The sequence below is a fragment of the Penicillium taxi genome (genome assembly GCF_028828555.1).
Source record: "Penicillium taxi strain IBT 34144 chromosome Unknown utg000004l_segment0_segment0, whole genome shotgun sequence".
Classification (NCBI taxonomy): domain Eukaryota; kingdom Fungi; phylum Ascomycota; class Eurotiomycetes; order Eurotiales; family Aspergillaceae; genus Penicillium; species Penicillium taxi.
In genome coordinates, this window is record NW_026643206.1 from 3,164,609 (window position 1) to 3,186,490 (window position 21,882).

Here is a 21,882-nt window from a genome sequence, read left to right on the forward strand (position 1 = left end):
TCCACAAATCCCCCATTTTCACCGCCTTCCTGTTAGATCACGATCCTCGTTTCCCGCAAAACTCTTTGCGCGACAGAACTTCCACCTTTAGAACTTGATCCCCTCCTTTGTTCTCACTTCTTTTTTTTCTTTTGCCTTTTTCCTTTTCCGACTTGTTCTTTCTCAATCTTCAGTTGATTGCCACTGAATTTATCTATACCATATACTGTCAAGCATGCTGCCTGGTAGTCGCGCGGTCGTTTTGGGTGTGTAGCCACCTCTCACGATGTCACGCGCCTCAGCTGGTTTTGCCGACTTCTTTCCCACAGCTCCTTCAGTCCTTCAAAATCACTTGAAAGTTGGTGACCAGAAAGCCAAAGGATCAGATGGCAAAACAGAGGTTACGGGTTCATTCAAGGCGTCCGACGCGCCTATAATCGGCGTATCGGACCAATCTCCGAGACTGGAAAAGACTACAAAACCACTATCTGGTGACGATATAGCAATTGAATTGAGTGGATCAGGAGAGATTAATGGGAAACTTCATCCAATCTCCAATGACACCCTGACGCCACTCACCAATGCGGGATCATCCCCCTCTCGCAAAGCTTCCAGTCCCCGATCCAAGATGGCAGATAAGTCACCCAATCATGGTCTTCGCGTGAATACAGAACCTACCAAGTCTTCCATTACACCCATCCATACCCCACCAACTCCCCAATCTCAAATGTTCCAGAAATCAAAACCTAAAGGCTGTAGGGCGGTCTACGACCCCGATCTCGATAAAAAATCGTCTAAGGAGAAACGACGGAAATGCGAATATGTGGATATCCTCACCAATGATCAAGCAGTTCCTCTTGACCCCCGTTTGGCCATTCCCAATTACACTCGTGGATCAGGATGTAAGCAGAAAACCAAATACCGGCCAGCTCCATACACTCTAAAACAATGGCCGTACGATGCCACGACAAGCATCGGGCCGGGTCCTCCAATCCAGATCGTTGTGACAGGTTTCGACCCCCTCACACCATCCGCGCCTATTAGCGCACTTTTCTCCAGCTTTGGCGACGTCGCAGAGATGAACAATCGAACAGATCCGAATACGGGACGTTTTCTCGGAATATGCTCAATCAGATACAAAGATACCAACTCGTTTCGTGGTGATGGCCCCATTTCTGCATCCAGTGCGGCCCGGCGTGCTTATTTTGAATGCAAAAAGGAGCAAAGAATCGGAACTCGCAGAATCAGGGTAGAAATGGATCGCGAGGGTGTCGTCTCCGAACGAATGGCTGCCAAAGCGATTGAATCCCAAAGATTGGTATCTAAAAGCCTCGTGACAGCCGTGGAATCCAGGCTGGATGCCAAAAGGAATGAGCCGCCACCCACAGCACCTAAAGGTCCTTCGGGGAGATCTTCAATTCGCCCTGGTTTGGTTATTCCAGAAGGACCCAGAGCTCTGCGACTACCCATGGGACATTCTCTCGTTGAAGATATCCCCGTTTTGAGCAAGATCAAGCGCGACCCCTACATCTTTATCGGTCATTGCCATGTGCCAGTTCTCAGCACAACAATCCCACACTTGATGAAGAGACTGAAACCGTTCAACTATAAGGATATTCGGTGTGATAAAACAGGCTACTACATCATCTTCGAGAATTCCCGGCGAGGCGAAGAGGAAACTGAACGTTGCTTCCGAATGTGTCACATGACACTGCTCTTCACATATATTATGAACATGGAAAGCCATCCTTATGGAAATCCCAACTATGTGCGCAGTCCGAGTCCAGAGCGTTTGAGAGCTGAGCAGCAGGATAAGGCCAAGAAGGAAAGGTTGCGGAAGGAGGCCGACTTGGATGTGGAAGAGGAGAAAAGGCAACGCGCTTTCGACTTAGACCCTTGCAGGGAAGTTCTTTCTATCATCATTCGTGACTTGAGGGACAAGCTTCTCGAAGATGTCAAGTCTCGTATTGCCGCACCCGCGTTATATGATTACCTCGATCCTATCAAGCATATTGCCCGGCGAGAACGACTGGGCATACCAGGCCCAGAAAGCACAAAACAGTCAGCTTTTCGAATTGGGGTGAGCAGCATCCTTGGTACCCCCGATTCTCGGTCTGAAAGTGGTCGCGATCCTCTGCGATCGTCGAGTCTCAATGTTCTGGCTCTTCCGCGCATTCGAAAAGCCCATGGTATGGACCGTACAGGTGCAGCCTTCGTAGACGAACGACGCAGACAGCCAATTCGTAGACGAGAAGTGCGACCCCTCTACCATCGCCTTCAGCAGTTGCATGACGACGAAGATTCCGATGACGAACAACGGACTCCACTGACCCGAGATACCGAAGAAAGAAGCAGTCTTCCTCCAAGCCGCGCAAGTTCTGTATCCTCTGAATTTGAACCGGACGGAGGATATCAATCAGATGCATTAGGCTCAGTTGAAGAAAGCAGCGCGCAAGCCACAGATGAACTTGGCAAAGAGAGCGATAGTCTCCCATCCAATTTTGAGGCGCTATCTCCTCGCTCACTTAAAAGAAAGCGACTCACAGAAGAACATGATGCACGAAAACGGCAGCGGCAAGACGAAGAGCTCTTTGGTATTCAAACTCCAGGAGAGAGGGAAGCTCTCCCAACAGTGGAGATCGATCTTGCTCCGGAGGGAGCGGAATCATTCGATTCTCACGTCAAGCTTACACCACAGGCCCAACAGCCGGAAGAAGACATCCTCGATTTAAATGATGTGGTTGATGACCCTTCAGCTGAAGACAATCTTGAAGATATCAGGACCGAAATTGAATGGGGAGTGTCCAAGGACGAGCCACGGGCGACTGTGAAAGATGATGAAACCATCATTCTGGACCTGGACGGTTGGCAACACCTCATCAAGGATGAGGAGGATATGAGATTTCTTCGAGAAATTTTACTTGACCAGTCTGCGTCCAATGTTAAGAATATTGTCGCATGGGCGTGGCGACAAAAGGAGATCAAAGCGCTCAACCATATGGAAATGAAAGGGCCCAGCCACAAGGAAATTGGTATCACCGGATATTATCTTCCAAATATCACCGGCGCCGCTCGGACTGAGGGCCGCAAGAGGATCCTTGAGTCTGAAAAGTCGAAATACCTGCCCCACCGCATCAAGGTGCAAAAGGCTCGCGAGGAGCGTGAAGCTAACGCCAACGCTGATCCTCAAGTGACTGCTGCCGAAGAAGCGAGAATTGCTGCTGCCAAGACCATCTCAAAATCAACTTCCCGTTCCACGCGCGTCAACAATCGCCGACTTATCGCCGATATCAATGCACAAAAGCAAGCTCTTCTAACATCCAGTGGTGAAGGTGATGCTCTTCGGTTCAATCAACTCAAAAAACGCAAGAAGCCTGTTCGTTTTGCCCGATCCGCCATTCATAATTGGGGCTTGTATGCTGAGGAGAATATCACGGCCAATGACATGATTATCGAATATGTGGGAGAGAAGGTTCGCCAGCAAGTCGCAGACATGAGAGAGCGGCGATATCTGAAGAGCGGGATTGGCAGCAGCTATCTCTTCCGAATCGACGAGAACACTGTCATTGACGCCACTAAACGAGGCGGAATTGCAAGATTCATCAATCATAGTTGCACGCCTAACTGTACCGCTAAAATCATCAAAGTGGACGGCAGCAAGCGCATTGTCATCTACGCTCTTCGGGATATTGAAAGAGGTATGTTGTGAACTGAATATGACTTCCAATAAGAGTTTATATTGACTATGTACTCGGCAGATGAGGAACTCACGTACGATTACAAATTTGAACGAGAATGGGGTAGCGATGATCGCATTCCCTGTCTTTGCGGCTCAACTGGCTGTAAAGGATTTCTCAATTAAACACCAGCCTTGGAGTTTTTGTTCATCACAGTCTTGATTGGATAGGCGTTTGGTTGTGGAGGACATCTGGACTTGTACTAATGTTCAATCGTGATTTCAAGCGCTATAGCCTGCATGTACAATACAAACTATTGGCAATTTCAAACGTTATATTTTATTCTCTTCCTTTGACTCGTACGCTTATGCGCATGGTATGAACTGGTTCAAATTTCTGCCCATGGCTTCAATCAAAAGTGAAGCGAATTCTGGCGGGTATCAATAATATCCTGCAGAAGAGTCGATGATTATCCACACTCTTCCTGCCTCTTTCTCTCTTACTTGCGCAACTTATCCACCTGTCTTGCTTTAGAGAGCATGCCGATTTCGCGATTATCCTCAAACTATGGAATATGACGGTTAGATGCTGGTCTTATAAATGGATGAACTGAAGTACTCACCCAGGTGGCTTGGGAGCAGAAAGTTGGCAATTCCTTCCTTGATAACATATTGATGCCCGCAATTTCCACAGATCAACTTGCCTTCCATGACTTGGGTCTCCAGCAATAGCCGATGTAGATCCTTTAAAGTCTGTTCATTTTCCAGTGCTTCCCCCTCCGGTTTTGAGTCTGGAAGGCTAGGAAATCCAAGCTATCCTCTCATAATCAGTCCAAGCCTTTTTAAACATCATCATTTCATAGAGCATACCTCATTCGCAGTTACCCGAAGAGCTTCCCAGTCGATGCGGGGTACGACATTGCGAACAAACTCGGGCTGGAAATCCAAATCCTGCATCTCCAGTTCGGCCTCACTGAAATGTAGTGGAAACGATGTCGGTGAAGTTTTGCATTCCTTAACAGCGCAAGTCACGAAATTGGCAGTAATGACTTTCATGGTTGCGGTCTCGAAAGTCGTCTTTAATACTTGAATAGGAAAGGGTGATTGAAAGATGGGTTAAATATCACTAGTATGGGTCTTCCACTGCACACGTTTTAAAACTGTGAACTTATATTGGTACGTGGCGAATGGTAGCTCTATCTTCTGCGGCCAACAGGAAAAAAAACTATTGAGTCATGTGATCTTATCGATAAGGATAATTAAGTATAGACATGGAGAAGAAGTAAACGACTCAGGATCAATAAAAATCGGTCAATTGGATGTTACAGATTCAAAGAGATTTAACCTCCGGGGTCAATGTCGTGTAAAGAAATTGGGTTTGACCCTTGAGTAGATCAGGTTTGCAACTTGATCTGAATATCTAGCAAATCTTCATCATCAATGTCATAGTCGCAGAGTCTCATGTTAGGATCCAATCGATCTCCGTCAAATAATATTGAAACTTCTTGGACCAGAGGAATATTCTTTTTTTGTCGGAATGTGGTTATGATTTTTGAGACCCGCGTTTTTGACCGTGCTCTGATCCTCAGGTCAGTCAGCCCAAGGCTTCGAAGGATCAATCTCATCGATTTGGTCTGATAATCCTGACCGTCTGGTGGACTTGATGGTGCTTTTGGTTGGCTTTCCATATGAGTGGAAGATATAGCTTGATCCCGTAAAGTAGGGTCATCGGTGACGGCCTCTATATGGATGCGGAGTTCTGTAGGACTTGTACCAAGGTCATCATCGATAATCGAGTGCGAAATTTTACGCTCTGATTTGATCCCTAATCCCCGGCAGGTCGTTACATCAAAGAGCCGTCGGCCTTTCCAGGTAAGATAGATTCGTGATTGTTCCTCTAGTGTAAGTCCCTGGCGTTTGCACCATGCCCAGCGTACTTCCCGCAGTGCCTGCGACATTTTCCGTTGAATGAGCAATGGTTTTGTGTTTGGAATGACCGATGTTATCAAGATCTGGACAACTGGGTCATCCAAAACAGGATCATTTATTTTCGCAGGCTGAGGTATTTTAAGATGGGGGGTTGTGGACTTAATTGGCTGATCAAATATGCCTGGTCTGATCGATGAACTCTCACTGTTCCTCGGAATTTTTTGGAGAGGTTGGGGTATATGACAGGCAAGTGAGCTGCATAAATGAGATTGATCTGGTCGGCTTGTTGAAGTTTCATTCAGGTGGTTGGTAGAATGTGTGGTTGGTGGTAAAGCCTCTTCATCGATGATAGCTCCATGACATTTGCTGCGATCAGCTGGTGGGCCAACGGTAACACTTTCATTTTCTTCTTCAATTTCTTCTCCAAATTCATCTTCTGGAAGTGAGGTGACAGGAGATTTGGTATCCTTCTCCTCTAGTTCATCAGAAATTCGAGGCCGCTTATGATCCCTGACCTCTTTCGGTGAGATATTTTCAGAGGATTCGGCCGTAATTTTCTGCTTGCTTTGTGCCTGTCGATCTGCTGCGACAATATCAGAGTAGGTCTGTTTCGACCTTCGATAAAACTGAGGCTCAGTGGTATCCTTTTTAACTGCCCATTCTGGCTTTTTGAAAAATGATGACATCGTGAATTGTTACCAATCGTTACATCGTACAATAACAGTAAAAAGGGAAGGCGGAAGGCGGTGAAGAGTTCGATCTCACCGCCTTTATGGTCTTATCTCATGAAGATCAATCTCTCGAAATAAACCCTACCACTTTCGCAGGTACATCATCATTTACGCGTGGTCTTGGATACTTGAAATCGGCTACTGATCTGTTTTCACCAGAAATATCTATCTACCTAAAGATGGATGACGCCCCTTCTCCAGAAGGAAACAACCCTTCCGTCTTTCTGGCTGATATCACCGGTGCCCCGGTTATAGTGAAACTCAACTCCGGCGTTGTTTACAAAGGTAACAATTGCATTTTTCTTTCTTTTTTCTCTATCTTCTTGTTTTCCTTTTTCCAAATACTCATTTTTGGTATACTTACAGGAGAACTCCAATCCGTCGATGGCTACATGAATATTGCCCTCGAAAACGCAGAAGAATATGTTGATGGCAAGCTTCGACGCAGCTATGCTGATGCATTTGTGCGTGGCAATAACGGTCGGTCCTCTTGCTCCGTTTCAATCAGTATAATATAACTCTGACTAGAATACCAGTGCTGTACATTGCCGCGAGTTAATCGTCTTTGATTTCATAGCAATGCAGAAAAGATATTGGCCATTATGATCTCGGGGAGACATAACATACTCAATAATTCATCAAATCTTATGGTTTCTCATTCACTTTCTCGTTATCCATCAGGCTTCGTTTCTATTCCTCTTCAGCTGCTTTACATTATACACTTGCCTTCCCTCTGGTAAGCTATTAGGTAAATATGCATTAGGTAAGCAGAGATGAGGAGTTATCTAATATTAGTTATCGACCCCGCCATCTAGCAAAACTAATAATCCCTCTTCATTCCTCCCTTCTGCTTCCTCTGATTCCATCTATCATACTGCACTAATTTTCGATACTGAAATCTACGCCATGTTGCAGGCTATCAAATATAATCAGGGTCACCTGGAGATCTTGGATCAACTGCAATTGCCATTTGTGGAGAAGTATATTCTCATTCAGACCGCAGAAGATGGATGGCACGCCATTAAGGACATGAAAGTACGCGGTGCTCCTGCCATTGCCATTGTTGCAATGCTAGCGCTCGCCTCGGAACTACATTCACTCCAGTCTGCAGGCCAGCTTCCAGAAGCACTTACAGAGACAAGAGAGCTAATTTTGAAAAAACTCGACTACTTGGTGACTAGCAGACCCACTGCTGTCAACCTGAGTGATGCAGCTCGCAAGCTAGAAGCTTTGCTGACATCTCAGGCTGCGCTTCCAGGGGTTACCAGTCAGAATCTGGTGACAACATTCATCGACGCCGCGGAGAACATGCTAGGCAAGGATCTGGAGGATAACCAGCGCATTGGACACAATGGGGCTGAATGGATCTTGGCCCATGCCACTCAATCTGGAGCCCCAAATGTATCTGTCTTGACGCATTGCAACACCGGGTAAGGCTGTTCGAAATGCTCTTATACAACCCATAAGCTAATGTGAACCCATAGTTCTCTCGCAACTTCGGGCTACGGTACAGCGTTAGGGGTAATTCGCTCCTTGGAATCTAAAAAGGTTCTACGGCATGCGTATTGCACAGAAACGAGACCCTACAACCAAGGTTCTCGCCTGACGGCCTTTGAGCTTGTTCATGATAATATTCCTGCCACACTGATCACAGATTCAATGGCGGCAGCGTTACTTGCAGATCCTAGCGTGGGTGTGAATGCTATCGTTGTGGGAGCAGACAGAGTAGCAGCAAATGGAGATACAGCAAACAAGATTGGCACATACGGTCTTGCTGTCCTAGCAAGGCATCATGGTGTCAAATTTCTTGTGGCTGCACCGCTTACCACGATCGACTTGGCTACCAAATCAGGAAGCGATATTGTCATTGAGCAACGCTCGGCATCTGAAGTAACCCAGATCAAGGGACCACGAGAAGGGGTTGATTCGGGTAGCGTGACGCTGGAAACCATTCGCATTGCTGCGCCGGGTATCAATGTTTGGAACCCCGCATTCGACATCACTCCCGCAGCTCTGATAGATGGAATCATTACTGAGGTCGGCGTGGTGGAGAAGGATGCTACTGGCCAGTTCCATATGACCGTTCTATTTAATGACTTGACTCCCCGAGCTTAGTCTGATCTCCCTCTTCTCCATTGAGCTTCTGAGAATTTGCTTCGTTGTCGGGGTGCGGCAAATTTTTGCCTTCGAAGACAGCGAGGAGCTCGTCCATTTTTCCTTCAAGAGCGTTGAGGTGGCTTTCGAGAGCGGATGCAGTCATTTCACCCCTATTATATTGTTAAATAACAACTCCTCAGTTGGAATTAAATGGTATTCACTTTGCTAGTTCTGCCAATGTCTATGTACTTATGGCTATTAGATCCAAACTCTCACAGGAGGACACGCAATTTCGCTGGATAGGAACCATCAACTGACCTGGGAGATTTTGAGATCATCTGTCTTGGGTCCTGACATCGTGTTCTTTGAAAATGTATATTGAGGATGAGAATAAAGGACAACAAACGAACGGGCGGGGTCAAGAATCCAGTTTCGGATTTAATTTATTCCTGATGTTCGATTACTTTTCTACATGTACTTTGTTTGAACAGCAACAGGTAATATTTAGCAACGTATTCGAATTATCACACTCTCGTCAAATTCTAATTTCCAAAAGGCCTCCGGAATTCCTTTGTGACCATAAATAACCAAACAACCACGACCACATATGGATGGCTATATAGACGTTAATTGAATTAAATTGAATAAATGAAGATTCAGTGGCCATTTACAATACGTGAGTGGATTAATTTTAAATACATTATTTGGTGCCCATATCCAAACTACGACATTGAGTTTTTGTACTCAAACTCCCAACTCTCCTCGCCGCCTACGGAAAACGTCTCATCTCAAGATCACAGCCGGCTCTCTTACTTTTCTTCAAGGATTTTGTAAACAGCCTTGTGCGTAGCTGGTACTGAACAGAAGTTTATCTTTAGAAATATCACACAAATAGCTATATATGTCGCTCGATTTAGCGGGCGTAGCTAGCTAGTCGCCGATAACTGAGAACGAGGTTTTACTGCAGTAAGATGATATGGAGTTTACTGCAGTAGAATCAAAAAGTTGGTGAGTTTCAACTAACTACTACTCAACACCGTAGACAAACCACCAAGTGTAGTTAGTGGTCTCTACAGTACTGAATATCGTGGTTATTGTGAAGTCTGCTTTTTCATTAATGAGAGAACTAGCTACTTATAGTATATGGGTGCTCCTCTGTCCTTAACGAGCGTAAACATTCGTCCGAGACAGAAGAGACGGTGAAGACGGGACATTACTGTCACGAATGCACATCGCTCAAGGGTATCTTTGCGATGAATGCATATCATTCAAGGATGCCGTGATATACTAACCTAGTTCCTCTGAGTGGTTATTCCGAACCGGGAGTCACTGCCATGGCAGAAGCATTTCGGCCGAAATACTTTCCGTATGTTGATGGCCTTGTTTCTCGGCTGTCGCAACAATATATTAGATAAAATAGGGCTTCGATACCTTCAAAAGCTCTTTATCACTGCTATTACTTCTTATATAAAAGGCAAATATCGTCTTTTAGGGTTATATGGTCATGGTAGGCTGTAGCCATTTTTGATAAAAGTTTTAAATGAAACGAACATTATACTAGTTTACATACCTGCTTATTTATCCCACTTTTTACGACGCTTAATGTGGATTGTTTTGCGGTCTTGAGACGATCATATTCTTGCTTGTTCAATTCGAAGTGGCGCATACATTCAATTTACCCAACTGCACGCTTAGAAGCTATTGGATCTACTTCTAATGTATTCGCTGCTACACCTTTTCATCCCGATTGACTGGGGTTGACTGCTCTCGAAGCTATCTCACTTCGTACATCATCACCACCGCTACCACTACCCGATTCAAGTCAACCAATCGGTTGCAATAACATAGAAAACTAGAAATATCTATGCCGACAGCATAAAGCTCACAGTTTCGCAAAGTGTCATAGGTTGATCGCCGGACAAAAACTTGTATCCAGGTTGATGTTTAGTGTAGGATTGGATTAATATATAAGTGGGGCTTGCACATGTTATTCCTCTTAGAATAACATAATGGTCTTTTAGACTACGTGCAGGAAGTGAGCGCAAGCGCTACCCTTAACACAAAGCCCTGTATCCCATGTAAAATAAATAGCCTTAGAGCAAATTACAAAGAGTGCTAATTATATATACCAAGAAAAGAGCTATAGATCCTATAGCTAAATATAATAAAGATAATAAAGATTAATAAAGTTATTCAACGAAAATGGGAGTCTCTAAAATAGGTAAAGTCAGTCTTCAATTTTAATAATATCGAATACACCACTTATCCTAAAATACTAATATACTAATATAAGAGTGGAAATATAGAGCTATAATCTATTTATAAAGCTTTTATCCTAGGAGATTCATTCGTAACAAATATAAACTAAGGACTATTGCTAATCTTAGAGGATATTTTATTGGTTTTAAATTGGACTAAATAGTTATCTATAAATATCTATAACTAGAAGAAATCCTATATAATTAAATACTACGGCAATTAAAGTAAATCACATACGGGCGGCGCACACATGCGAGTGGCGCACCCAGGACACCATAGTAAACTCGAACCACCCGTTGTAATGACTTCAACTCTTGAATTTGGATCATTTATAATTGATAAAATAAAAATATAGAAGAAAGAAATAAAAATTGTCAATTAAAGTGTAGTTAAAGCTAAGATAAATAAATTAAATCGTAATTTATGGTATCACTTATAATCCATCTAATTAACTGACTTGAAATGACTGAGATCTTTATAAGATTTCTTATTATTATATCTCACCCAGTATTGATTCTTATGAGAGCCATGGTTGTTGAGATATGATATTTAATTTATTAGATTTTACTATGGTGTTTTAGGTGCGCCACATAGTTGTGTGCGCCGCTCATATGTGATTTACTTTAAGTCTTTACCCTAGATAGCTAATTCAAAGTATTTAATTCCATATTCCATTCTATACTTAATTCTATACTCAATTTTATACCTCATTCTATGCTCTATTCCATGCTCATTTGTTTCTAGTAGGGAGCTCACAGTAGTAGCGAACGATTTCAAGCCTACGCACCCTGAATTAGGATCAGCGAGCCTCAAACCTAAACAACCTATAAAAAATGTATTAAGTATGCTTTTAAGTACAGAACTTAGCATGGAATTGAGCATGATTCTATATTGACCGCCTCCACGGCAGTCCCGGAGAGCCAGGTATTTTGAAAATGCTGGAGGCTTTAATAACTTGAAGCACTATATAGCCTGGAGTGTGCGAAAGACCAGTAGCTTTGTATGGAAGATAAACTATTTATTAATTCTATTTATATTTTAAGGTACCCGTACAATATCTTTATGTCGATGTTTAGATTGACGGTCTAAGTGGAAATCGTAATGACCTTTTCGAAGTGCTGGGAGATGAGTACAAACATTGGTTATACATAATAATATTTCTATGCTAGATCTTAATAATTGCTGAGATAGAATATATCTCGGTAACTATAGAGAGATTAACTAAAAATATAATCTTTATCCTTACAGATAATATTTATTTGTTTTAGTAATCTTCATCATAACAGATGATATAGTCTTTTATTAATACTATATATTGTAAATTATGTACTATCATTATAAATAATAGAGACTGGAATTTGGCAAGTAGAATATAGTATAACTATATATGCCCCTATAGTCTTTGACTGAAGCTAAAATTTGTAAATCAGGATTGTTATCATATATGAATATATTTATAATATAGGCAAACGAGATATTATATAACTTCTTAGTTAATTCTTTTTAGTAAAATCTGATGCTTATAGCGAAGTTTCATTTATCCCCACATCATAGTGTATCTGAGATACTACACATCCCCGCATAATCGATATATGTAGAATAAATATGGTGAAAAGAATGAAGCTAGTAAGAAATAGAATATCTATCGGGGTAGCTTAGGTGGTTCAGAAGATATTTAGAATCATATTGGTAGTATTAACTTAAAGCTAATCATTAAGGATTTACTATCATATAATCCATATAATGATGGTCAACGATAACCTACATTGTGCGCATCGGATTAAAGGCTTACTAGAGAGAAACCAGCCAATTCCTCTCACTGATATCCATCCTTTTTGGAGAATTGGCTTTCAGGAGGAAATAGCTTGGAAATAGCTACTGGAGCCTTTAGTTCCACCACCAAAGAAAAAACCAACTCCAGGGGGCATTATAGTGGCTCAAAAGCCTAAAAAAGCACATTCAAGGTGTTCAATTTGCAGAGAAATCGGGCACACTATTAGGACATGTAAGATGCCGCGGAAAATGTAAATAACTAGGGCTGTTTCTTTTTGATGGGGGAATTGCTTATGTAACTGTTTTGTTGTGTCCCTACCAATTCCCTGAAAACTAGGATGGCTGACATAATTCCTTGGAAAATCCAATCCTGGCAGAATTTATGATGACTAATAATTGCTAAAGTAGTGCCTAATTATAGCTTTGATGCCTGACGGGTAAGGCATGAGGCGTTGGAATAGCAATGTCCTATCATTTTGAGCGTGAATCTCTGAATGTATACAAGAAATATAGTGATGTGGCTTTTAAAGCGTAAACTAAGGATGTATCCCAATGTTACGGGATGAATGCAGGAATTTGTACGCTGTAAAGATCCGATTGGTAAACAAGAAGAATTAACTAAGGGGGGGAAATGGGTCCTGGGGACCGGGTGTTCTTATAGCTCGTTCGGCTCCGCACAGATGCCAGGAGCGCAGTCTCTCCAGAGAGTGAGCATTTCATCGGGTATCAACCCGTTACACCCAAGTCAGTAGAAATAAGTGAAAATATAAGCTGATTGGGCCTCTTTAAGGTCCATATCCGCGATGCTTAGGAAACTCCGCAGGAGACGATCCATAGCCTAATTAAGTCTATATCACGCAGATTAGCTGCTGTATGTAAAAGCTGGAGGAAGAGGGTATTATAGTATTACTTAATGCATTCTTGTTCTCCTGTCATCCATCGACTTACATGGATATATATTATACATGTGAAGGGCTAATACTAATCTTGAATGCAGAACTAGTGATGCCGACAAACTGTCTTTATTAAGCTTGAAGAGAAGAGAGAGACTAGCTATGGACATGTGGCAATATAAGGGATGCGGGTGCGGGTGGCACGTGACGAGCATGAGTGGCACAGGCATGAATGCTAAAGCAGGCACCAGCCTGTTACAATAGCCCCCTCCTATGGGTCGTCGTCGTCGGAGGCGATGTAAGCTGGAGTTCTAGAGCGGGTTGGGGTTGGTGAACGGCTGGATCGTGGGCTAGTTAAATGGCAATCCTTTATATAATGTGTTTCGGAACCGCAATAATAACATAGACCTAGGAACTGTCGCGTATCGTGGCGTACTTGGGCACGTTCTTGGGCCTGTCTCTCGGGGACGATGTATGGTTGGATCTGAGCTGTTCTTATCCTTACTTGGTTGCTTGGTGAAATCGGGCGGGTCTTAGTAGTGTTGACTGATAAGTCCATTGGTTCGAGTTGGTTTATGAATTGACTAGAGGTAGGCTGGTTCTGGGACTGGTTCTGGGACTGGTTCTGGGGTTTCTTCTGGAAATTTGGCTGATTTCTGGGTTCTGGCTGGGTCTGGAATCTTGGCTGGCGACGGTCGTATCGTTGTAAAAACTCGATATAAGCTTCATACGAAAGGCTAAATAGCGAATCGCTAACTTGTTCGAGGGTCTCGCGAAGAGGGCGACGGAGTCCACGGTGAAGTGTGGTTATCGCGAAAAGCGCCTGGTCCACGAGACCTATACTTGCTTCATGCGAAAGGCGTTCAAATCTAGCTAGATAGGCGATGAGGCTTTCATCATCTCTCTGCCGGATATTGGCGAATCGAAGAATATTCTCTTGTTTCTCGCGGGGGTTATAGCATAGACGCTGAAAGTACTGGAAGATCTGATCGGGGTTGGCTTTATCTTGAAGATGTAACACTGATGCTTGTTGAGGTGGTTCTAGGCGATTATAGATATAGTTGAATGCTTGTCGTCCTGTAAGGCCATCGGCCTCTAACTTGGCTTGTATTGCTGGGAGCCATGTACGTAGTGTGAAGGGCTTGCCGTCAAATCGGGGTGGGTCAGGAAGATGGTAATGCTGGTTCTGGTTCTGTTGCGAAGCGATCGCTAATAACTGGTTTTGCTGGTCTGAAAGCTGCTGCTGTATCTGCTGCACAAGAGCTAAAAGGTTGGTCTGGTCCATCGTGGAAAACTGGCGGTTCGTGTACTTCTCGAAAAAGAACCGGAACCGAATCGAAAAGGAAGCTTAATAAATGTGAAGGGCTAATACTAATCTTGAATGCAGAACTAGTGATGCCGACAAACTGTCTTTATTAAGCTTGAAGAGAAGAGAGAGACTAGCTATGGACATGTGGCAATATAAGGGATGCGGGTGCGGGTGGCACGTGACGAGCATGAGTGGCACAGGCATGAATGCTAAAGCAGGCACCAGCCTGTTACAATACAGCTATCTATACCTTGGTATCTATAATGATAGTGGAGATCTCAGCAGTTAAAATAGCGTAGTGTTTTAGTTAAATATTGGTGTTAGTAAGCTATTTAAGACTACACCGCATTTCGAATGTTGATAACAAAATGAATTTCTCTTTATCATGACTCGACGAAGCCAAAAAATATAAATCTAGCTAGCCTAACAATAATAAAGTCTTGTATAGCAACCATTAGGACTAACATTTAAGCAGATATGGCAGATATCAGAAGCTTCAATTCAATTCAATTTAATTCAATTCAAAGTTCTATTAACCCGATTGAGCTATGCTAGTCGCGTATATGCTATGCAGGCGCTTCAACCGTCCGAAGCAGGAACTTATGCCCAACGCCATTTAGAAATCAAATATAAAAGAAATAGGACTGCTGTCCAACAAGTAAATTCCAAATCCCACATTCCTTCTCCCGGTGCCAAACTTCTGTAGAATCTTCGTATTCTCTCCCCAGTTGGCATATTCTTCCGCTCCCCTTCGTTGATCTTGTTCATGGTGTATTTTTGATGTCGTGGCCTAGATGCTCGGTGTCCAGGTTTTTCATGGTGTCGTTACCCATCGTCTTCCCCTCCTACGCCTATGGCCGCTAGGCCTATAGATTCGTGGCCATCCTGGTCCGGGTCCGGCTTAATTTCAACATGCCGGAACTGGCCCAGCAGGCCTGTTTGGTGCATAAAGTTCGCGATGTAGCGGATCGCCTGTGGGTGGGATATTAGCGCATCCTAGTCCGAATGCTTCTCAGCATCAAGATTAGTTGCACTGGTTTTTCTCCTAAGCCATATCCTCTGATCGGCGAATAGCGGGCACTATAGAAGGATGTGCGTCGGAGTCTGCGATCCTTCGTTGTAGCTGCACCGATCAGAATCGATCTCATTGATCTTATAAAGCTAGTGGCGGAGGCCAATGCGCAACGATCGCATTTGGATGATGATCGACGCATATGGCCTCGATATTCCTTCATAGAGTCGTAGCACCTTCTTCGTCGGCGCCTCTACTAGCCGCCGTGTCGGCCTTGCTGTGCGTTCTCTCGCCCACTGTTTTGCCCACCGTTCTTTGAATTTGGCGCGTACCCCGCTACGGGCAGCGGCAGCCAATCGGAAGATTTCCGCCTTCGAATTGCCAAACTTTGAATCAACTACAGTCTCCTTCGCGGCTTGATCAGCGTCTTCGTTTCCTCTGATTTCCGCGTGAGCCGGGATCCATTAGATCGTTATTTTCGCTGGTGTGCACGCCCTAATGGCTTGTACGTGCTGGTATATTGAGTAGATCACGTATTGTCCTGATGGGCGCTGGGGGTTCTGTAGCGCCTGGATCGCTGCTTGGTTGTCTAAGAAGATGATGAGCTCTGGAGGGTCTGGACCACCTTCCTTCGCTCGAAATCTTCTTAGATCTTGCAAGGTCTCTTGCAAGGTCTTTTGCGTGACTAGTTTCCGAAATTTCTGGAGAGCCATTTCGATACCATGGAGTTCGGCCATATAGACTGTGGTCGACTGGCTGTCACCGAGGTACCTCCTATCATCAATTCCCTCTAGAGTGTTGGTAGAGGCAGCCCCAACTTATCCCCCTTTTCCGCTTCCGTCTGTGTAGAGGGTTAGGAGTGGTAATTTGTCAAGCCTTGCTAGGGTCGCCCTAGTATCAATTTCATTATGTTCCTGCTGGGCCAGGTCATAGTTATGAATGATTCCCTTTATCTTTTGTTCCCACGGGGCGATCACAAATGCCCTTTTTGATTCCCATTGGTGTTGTCCTGGGCTGAGGACTGCATTCCTCTTCCATCTGAGGGCTTCTAGTGGGCTGTAACCGGAAAGCTTGACCTCCTTTTTCGACCTTTCTTTGCTTAGGCATGGTGGTCTCGCCCATTTAGGTCCTGTTTGGATCCTTATGGCTGTTTCCTCCATGATTTGTCCCATCTGAAGTCGTATTGGAAGGAGATAGAGTTCCACGTCAAGAGCCGCAGCGGACATGCTCTTGAAGGCTCCTCCTATCATAATCGCGGCCCGTTTCTGTATTTTGACGAATTCGTTGATTAGTCTATTTTGTTGGGTGGCCGGGATAGTCTTCGCTTCGGGGCAGAACCATGCTGATATTCCAAAGAACATCTGTGGGATGACTACTGCTTGGTACACCCTACGGAGAGCATATCAGAAGCTTCGAATACCCTACACAGCTCCCAGTTGATCCAATCAAATGCCACGAAATCGTACAAGCGATCCAAGACGCCCCAGCGGATAAAGCTCCCGGCGAAGACGGCATTCCAAATTCATTTTGGCACAAATTAATCACAATCCCTGGGACAAGCTTAGTGGTCGTGGAAGCACTAAAACAACTCTATAACGCATGTGTGCGCACAGGATATAACCCGTCCCACTTCCAGAAGTCAATAACAGTTGTGCTTCGTAAGGCGGGGGGACGGGACCTCCAACTACCTAAGTCGTACCGTCCAGTCGCCCTTCTCAACACTGTGGCGAAGTTCCTAGAATCTATTATAGCGCGCAGGATCAGCTACCTAGTAGAGCGACACTAATTACTCCCAAAGGGACACCTCGGAGGCCGAAAAGGAATCTCCACAGACCATGCAATACAGCGAATCCTTGATCGGGTCATTACTACATAGGGCAGGAAACGCGTGGTTTCAATGCTTATGCTAGATGTCTTAGGCGCATATGATAATATATCACACCAGCGATTGATACATAACCTACGCAAGCGACGCCTAGGTGCCCTAGGCCCATAGGTCCAGGCACTTCTAATAAGCCGTTCAACACGTATCCGTCTCCCCGAAGGAATTTCCGAACGTATCGCAACACCTACAGGCATTCCACAAGGGTCTCCACTATCCCAATCCTATACCTCCTATATAATGCAGATTTACTTGAACTAGGTAATAGGGATATCGACCCAGCAGGGTGGGTGGACGATGTGGGATATATCGTGGTTGGAAGTTCAATATAGGACAACCTACGCAAGCTCCAACAGGTATGCGGTAAGGCCGATCAATGGGCTAAGCGCCATGCCTCAGTTTTTGACCCAAAAAAGTATGCATTGATATACTTTCGCAACCCAAAAGACCACCAGCAAGATCGGAACACACAACAGCTCCTACTATACTTACATAGAGCGACTATGCAGCCGACTAAGACAGCAGAAAGATATCTTAGGTACTAGCTCAACTAGACATGTGCATGGGTTATGGGTCGAAATTCATACCCATACCCAACCCATCAGGGGTAAGGTAAACCCATACCCATACCCAACCCAACCCCATATGGGTATTTTAGTTGCCTTAATGCCTTAATAATGCCTTACGCTAGTCTAAAATAGAGCTAGTTTACTTAGCTAATTATACATTATAATGCATGTAATTTTTGTTGTTTTAATCAATACCATCTATAATTAAAATTCAAACATTCAAAATTTGATACTAATAACTTAACATTAACTAGAACTACCTTCACCAGCATCACCACCACCACCACTATCGCTAGGTGGAAGGGCGCCATTATCACCACCACTACTACTATCATCGCTAGGTGGAGGGGCGCCACCACAAACACGAGCAGCTTGTCTTTCACGTCGACGTTGTGCTTGACGCCGACGTTGTGCTCGAGTTAGTGGTCGAGCTTCTAGTAGTAGTGGTCGAACACCATGAAGTGTAAGATAAGCCTCAGCATAAGCATTCCATAAAATACTAGCTATAGCAGGACGGACGCTATCAAGAGATGGAGCAGTTGCTTGATTTGTCTATTGTTGCGACAGCCGAGAAACAAGGCCATCAACAGACGAAAAGTATTTCGGCCGAAAAAGCTTCTGCCGAGACAGCGACTCCGGAACTGGATTAGTATATCACGGCATCCTTGAACGATATGCATTCATCGCAAACGACACCCTTGAGCGATGCGCATTCGCGACAGTAATGTCCCGTCTTCACCGTCTCTTCTGTCTCGGACGAATGTCAACATTCGTCCAGAGCAGAGGGGCGCCCATGTACTATAAGTAGCTAGTTCTTTCATCAATGAAAAAGCAGACTTCACAACAACCACAATATTCAGTACTGTAGAGACCACTACACTTGGTGGTTTGTCTACGGTGTTGAGTAGTGGTTTGTTGAAGCTCACCAACTCCTTTCTACTGCAGTAAACTCCAATTCCCTTTTACTGCAGTAAGAACTCGAGCACCGTTCTCAGTAACGAGCGACATCTATAATAAAGCTGTCCAATTATTTTGTAGGGCTGGCTCCTAAGCGTGAAATGCGACCGTTAACCGATCATATGTTACTTGTTGTATTAGGGCTTCAGTCGCCATAAGTTGACGAAAGGCATTATCATCAAGACCATCATATTCATCACCACGACCAGGACTTCGACGAATTGTAGTCATTGGTAGCTTGTTTGAGGTAATAATTGGAGCTACTTGTGGGGGAGCAGGTCCCCGAATGCGATGCTGATAAGGGGTTACCGCTGCTCTTGGAACATGATCCCGATGGAAATCCTCACCCTACTGCTGTTTAAAGGAGGGATATTTTTGACTTAGAGAAAATTAGATATTAGTATGATCATACTTATTATTAGGGAATATGAAGGTATAACTTACGCAAGATAACTACAGATGTCGGCGAACTAACTAATATCGCTCCCGATTAGGCTACCGGGTTCGGCAACTCACCATATACCTACCACGTGAGGATTTTGTGTGAGTCCGCCCTCTCCTTAGATGTTGTCGCTGCTGTATCTGGTGGTAAAACTAGATATTAGATATACTTAGCAATGCCTTAGTAAATGTTTTGTATATGTCTTATAGCAGCTAGTATGTTGCTCATGAAAATGCTGAGGAAGAACTCTCTGTCAGGGCCTGTTTGGTATAGGTATCCTGGGGTAATAGGGCGGAGGGGCATCTTGGTGATAAAGCTTGAAACTCTTAAGTATATAATATGGTAAGACTTAGTAAAGGTTCTGTAGATGATAGAATATGAATTAGGAAGAGGGAAAATCATGGGGAAATATATTGTTTGAACCTCAGAACCATGGTGGTTTCTAATAAAGAGAATAATTATGGTTAGCTGGCCTCTATAGGCTCAATAAAAGATAAATATTATTCTCATTAAAGAATCTACTACTAAATTAGAAAACATGCTGAAAATAGTGAAAGAAAAGTGCTAGGACTAAAGTTTTGGATAGAAAAGTGAAATGTTCATATAGTATTTAATACTAATTTCTGAAATTAGGAATATTAAGGTAATAATAAGTTTTTTATACTCAGAATGCTATAATAGCCTACTTATATTGACTTAATAGGTTCATACATAAGGAACTGGATCGATTCCGGCTGAATCCGTTCTTTTTTATTTTAGGATAATAAAATACAGAATATTAATACATTATGATTCAGCATAAATTTCCAAAAATACACATAATTTATGTATATCACGTGAAGGATAGGGCTTGGCCAAAAAAAAAGGGTTTTATGGGTTGGGTATGGGTTTGATCCCATACCCATACCCAACCCAACCCAATGAACATGTCTAATCTAGATGCGTATAGGCATTATTAGAATGAACTCCTACCTCTCGAAGATTAAGGCTAAGGATTCACCTCGATATATATGCGACCTTAGGAATCAGACACCAAAACATGTGCTATTAGAATGCCCCCTATTTAATGAAGCCCGCGATACCCTACGAGCGACCCTACAGGAACATAAGCTCTCACTAGCCATTAGCTATGAAAAACTAATCTATGCGAAACCAGCGGTCCCAGCGATCCCTAAGTTTATACGAGACACCTACCTACTAGGCCAGTTCTACCACGCAGAGGACGGCGCCATAGGCGTAGAACCAGATCCAGTGGACGACAAACCACTCATAGAGCAACGCGATGCTATAAGATTAGAAAGCGCATAAAAGGCAATATATGGGGAAAACCCCCTAGGGTGCCCAAACAGAGCTCACCGCCAGGAAACGGTGGCCTCCTCACGAAACGATATGGCATAATAACAGCAATCTGGCGGGTGCTAGAAGATATGGATAGAAGAATAAAGGGTTGGCCGTCCCGGTGATTCGGGAACTTGGTGAAGCAAGGGAGCCTAAAACAACCATCGATGTGACAACGCAGAGTAGAAAATAGCGAGCTTAGTGATATAAGACCTCGGTGATACGGGGCAGCCACCACTTATTCCGCTAGCGAAAGGGCGGTCAACTTTCTGCCGGGAAAGAAGGAGATTAGATGGAAGTGTGGCTCCACGGAGAACACGCAGAACTATAGTTGGAGTAGTTGAAGACTTGACCCACCCTCACTGTTCAGCATTTTTACATTCGATGGAAGGGGAATGCCCCTTCCTAAGCGCTGGACACGCCTTTCAGCACCGCAGCAGGCTGCAACGCATCCCCGCATAACGGCATGCTTTAAGTATAGTCAGTTAAATCGGGTCAATTGAATTCATCATCATCAGGACTAACATTTAAATATGTCCCTTTAGTAACTAAACCATCGCTTCAAAAGCATCTTCTCTTTAAAGATAATATAAGGCGGAAGAGCTTTGCCAGAATCTCTTATAGCTTTAATAATAGTGACCTACTCGCGATTCCCTAGTGATAAAACTTCTCTGCGACTATGATATTTTATAAAGTAATAATAATTTTCTATCGTATTTACTTACCACTATGGCGAAACCTGGCTCGTTAAAGTTAAAATATCGTCCGAATTAATCACATATTTTATAATCATTTGTATGACTAAATCAAACTACGGTATAATGATCCTAGGGTCTTTTTAACTTAAGCTCTCCTATAATCATACAGCTGAGAGAGACAGGAAATCAGGTTTTCGCGATACTTAACAAATTGTGTTATCCAATTTTTGCCAACAGAAAGAGGTGTCTCGGAGGTAGTGGAAATTCGCAATCGGAGGACAAGATTAACTATAACTCTCAACATCTTCGGAGTATAAATAAGCTACACCTCTATAATC

At 43.7% G+C, this 21,882-nt stretch overlaps 6 protein-coding genes across 6 annotated transcripts; 3 read left to right on the forward strand and 3 right to left on the reverse strand.

Moving 5' to 3' along the window:
- Positions 1 to 265: 265 nt before the first annotated feature.
- set1 (histone methyltransferase SET1) lies at positions 266 to 3,841 on the forward strand (the record flags this gene model as incomplete). The annotated part of the gene is made up of 2 exons (XM_057208761.1): positions 266 to 3,677; positions 3,738 to 3,841. 2 exons carry the CDS (start codon positions 266 to 268, stop codon positions 3,839 to 3,841), a joined length of 3,516 nt encoding a protein of 1,171 aa, XP_057062535.1.
- A 375-nt stretch (positions 3,842 to 4,216) lies between these two features.
- Positions 4,217 to 4,711, reverse strand: N7495_006111 (RNA methylation protein TRM112; the record flags this gene model as incomplete). Its single annotated transcript, XM_057208762.1, has 3 exons — positions 4,217 to 4,221; positions 4,279 to 4,468; positions 4,526 to 4,711. 3 exons carry the CDS (start codon positions 4,709 to 4,711, stop codon positions 4,217 to 4,219), a joined length of 381 nt encoding a protein of 126 aa, XP_057062536.1.
- Positions 4,712 to 5,049: 338 nt separating this feature from the next.
- N7495_006112 (uncharacterized protein) lies at positions 5,050 to 6,270 on the reverse strand (the record flags this gene model as incomplete). Its single annotated transcript, XM_057208763.1, has 1 exon — positions 5,050 to 6,270. One exon carries the CDS (start codon positions 6,268 to 6,270, stop codon positions 5,050 to 5,052), a length of 1,221 nt encoding a protein of 406 aa, XP_057062537.1.
- Positions 6,271 to 6,494: 224 nt separating this feature from the next.
- On the forward strand, positions 6,495 to 6,833 carry N7495_006113 (U4/U6-U5 snRNP complex subunit LSM6; the record flags this gene model as incomplete). The annotated part of the gene is made up of 2 exons (XM_057208764.1): positions 6,495 to 6,600; positions 6,682 to 6,833. The coding sequence occupies 2 exons, from the start codon at positions 6,495 to 6,497 to the stop codon at positions 6,831 to 6,833; spliced, it is 258 nt and encodes an 85-aa protein (XP_057062538.1).
- A 388-nt stretch (positions 6,834 to 7,221) lies between these two features.
- Positions 7,222 to 8,430, forward strand: N7495_006114 (S-methyl-5-thioribose-1-phosphate isomerase; the record flags this gene model as incomplete). Its single annotated transcript, XM_057208765.1, has 2 exons — positions 7,222 to 7,745; positions 7,800 to 8,430. The coding sequence occupies 2 exons, from the start codon at positions 7,222 to 7,224 to the stop codon at positions 8,428 to 8,430; spliced, it is 1,155 nt and encodes a 384-aa protein (XP_057062539.1).
- A 5,261-nt stretch (positions 8,431 to 13,691) lies between these two features.
- On the reverse strand, positions 13,692 to 14,622 carry N7495_006115 (uncharacterized protein; the record flags this gene model as incomplete). Its single annotated transcript, XM_057208766.1, has 2 exons — positions 13,692 to 13,704; positions 13,754 to 14,622. The coding sequence occupies 2 exons, from the start codon at positions 14,620 to 14,622 to the stop codon at positions 13,692 to 13,694; spliced, it is 882 nt and encodes a 293-aa protein (XP_057062540.1).
- Positions 14,623 to 21,882: the final 7,260 nt, after the last annotated feature.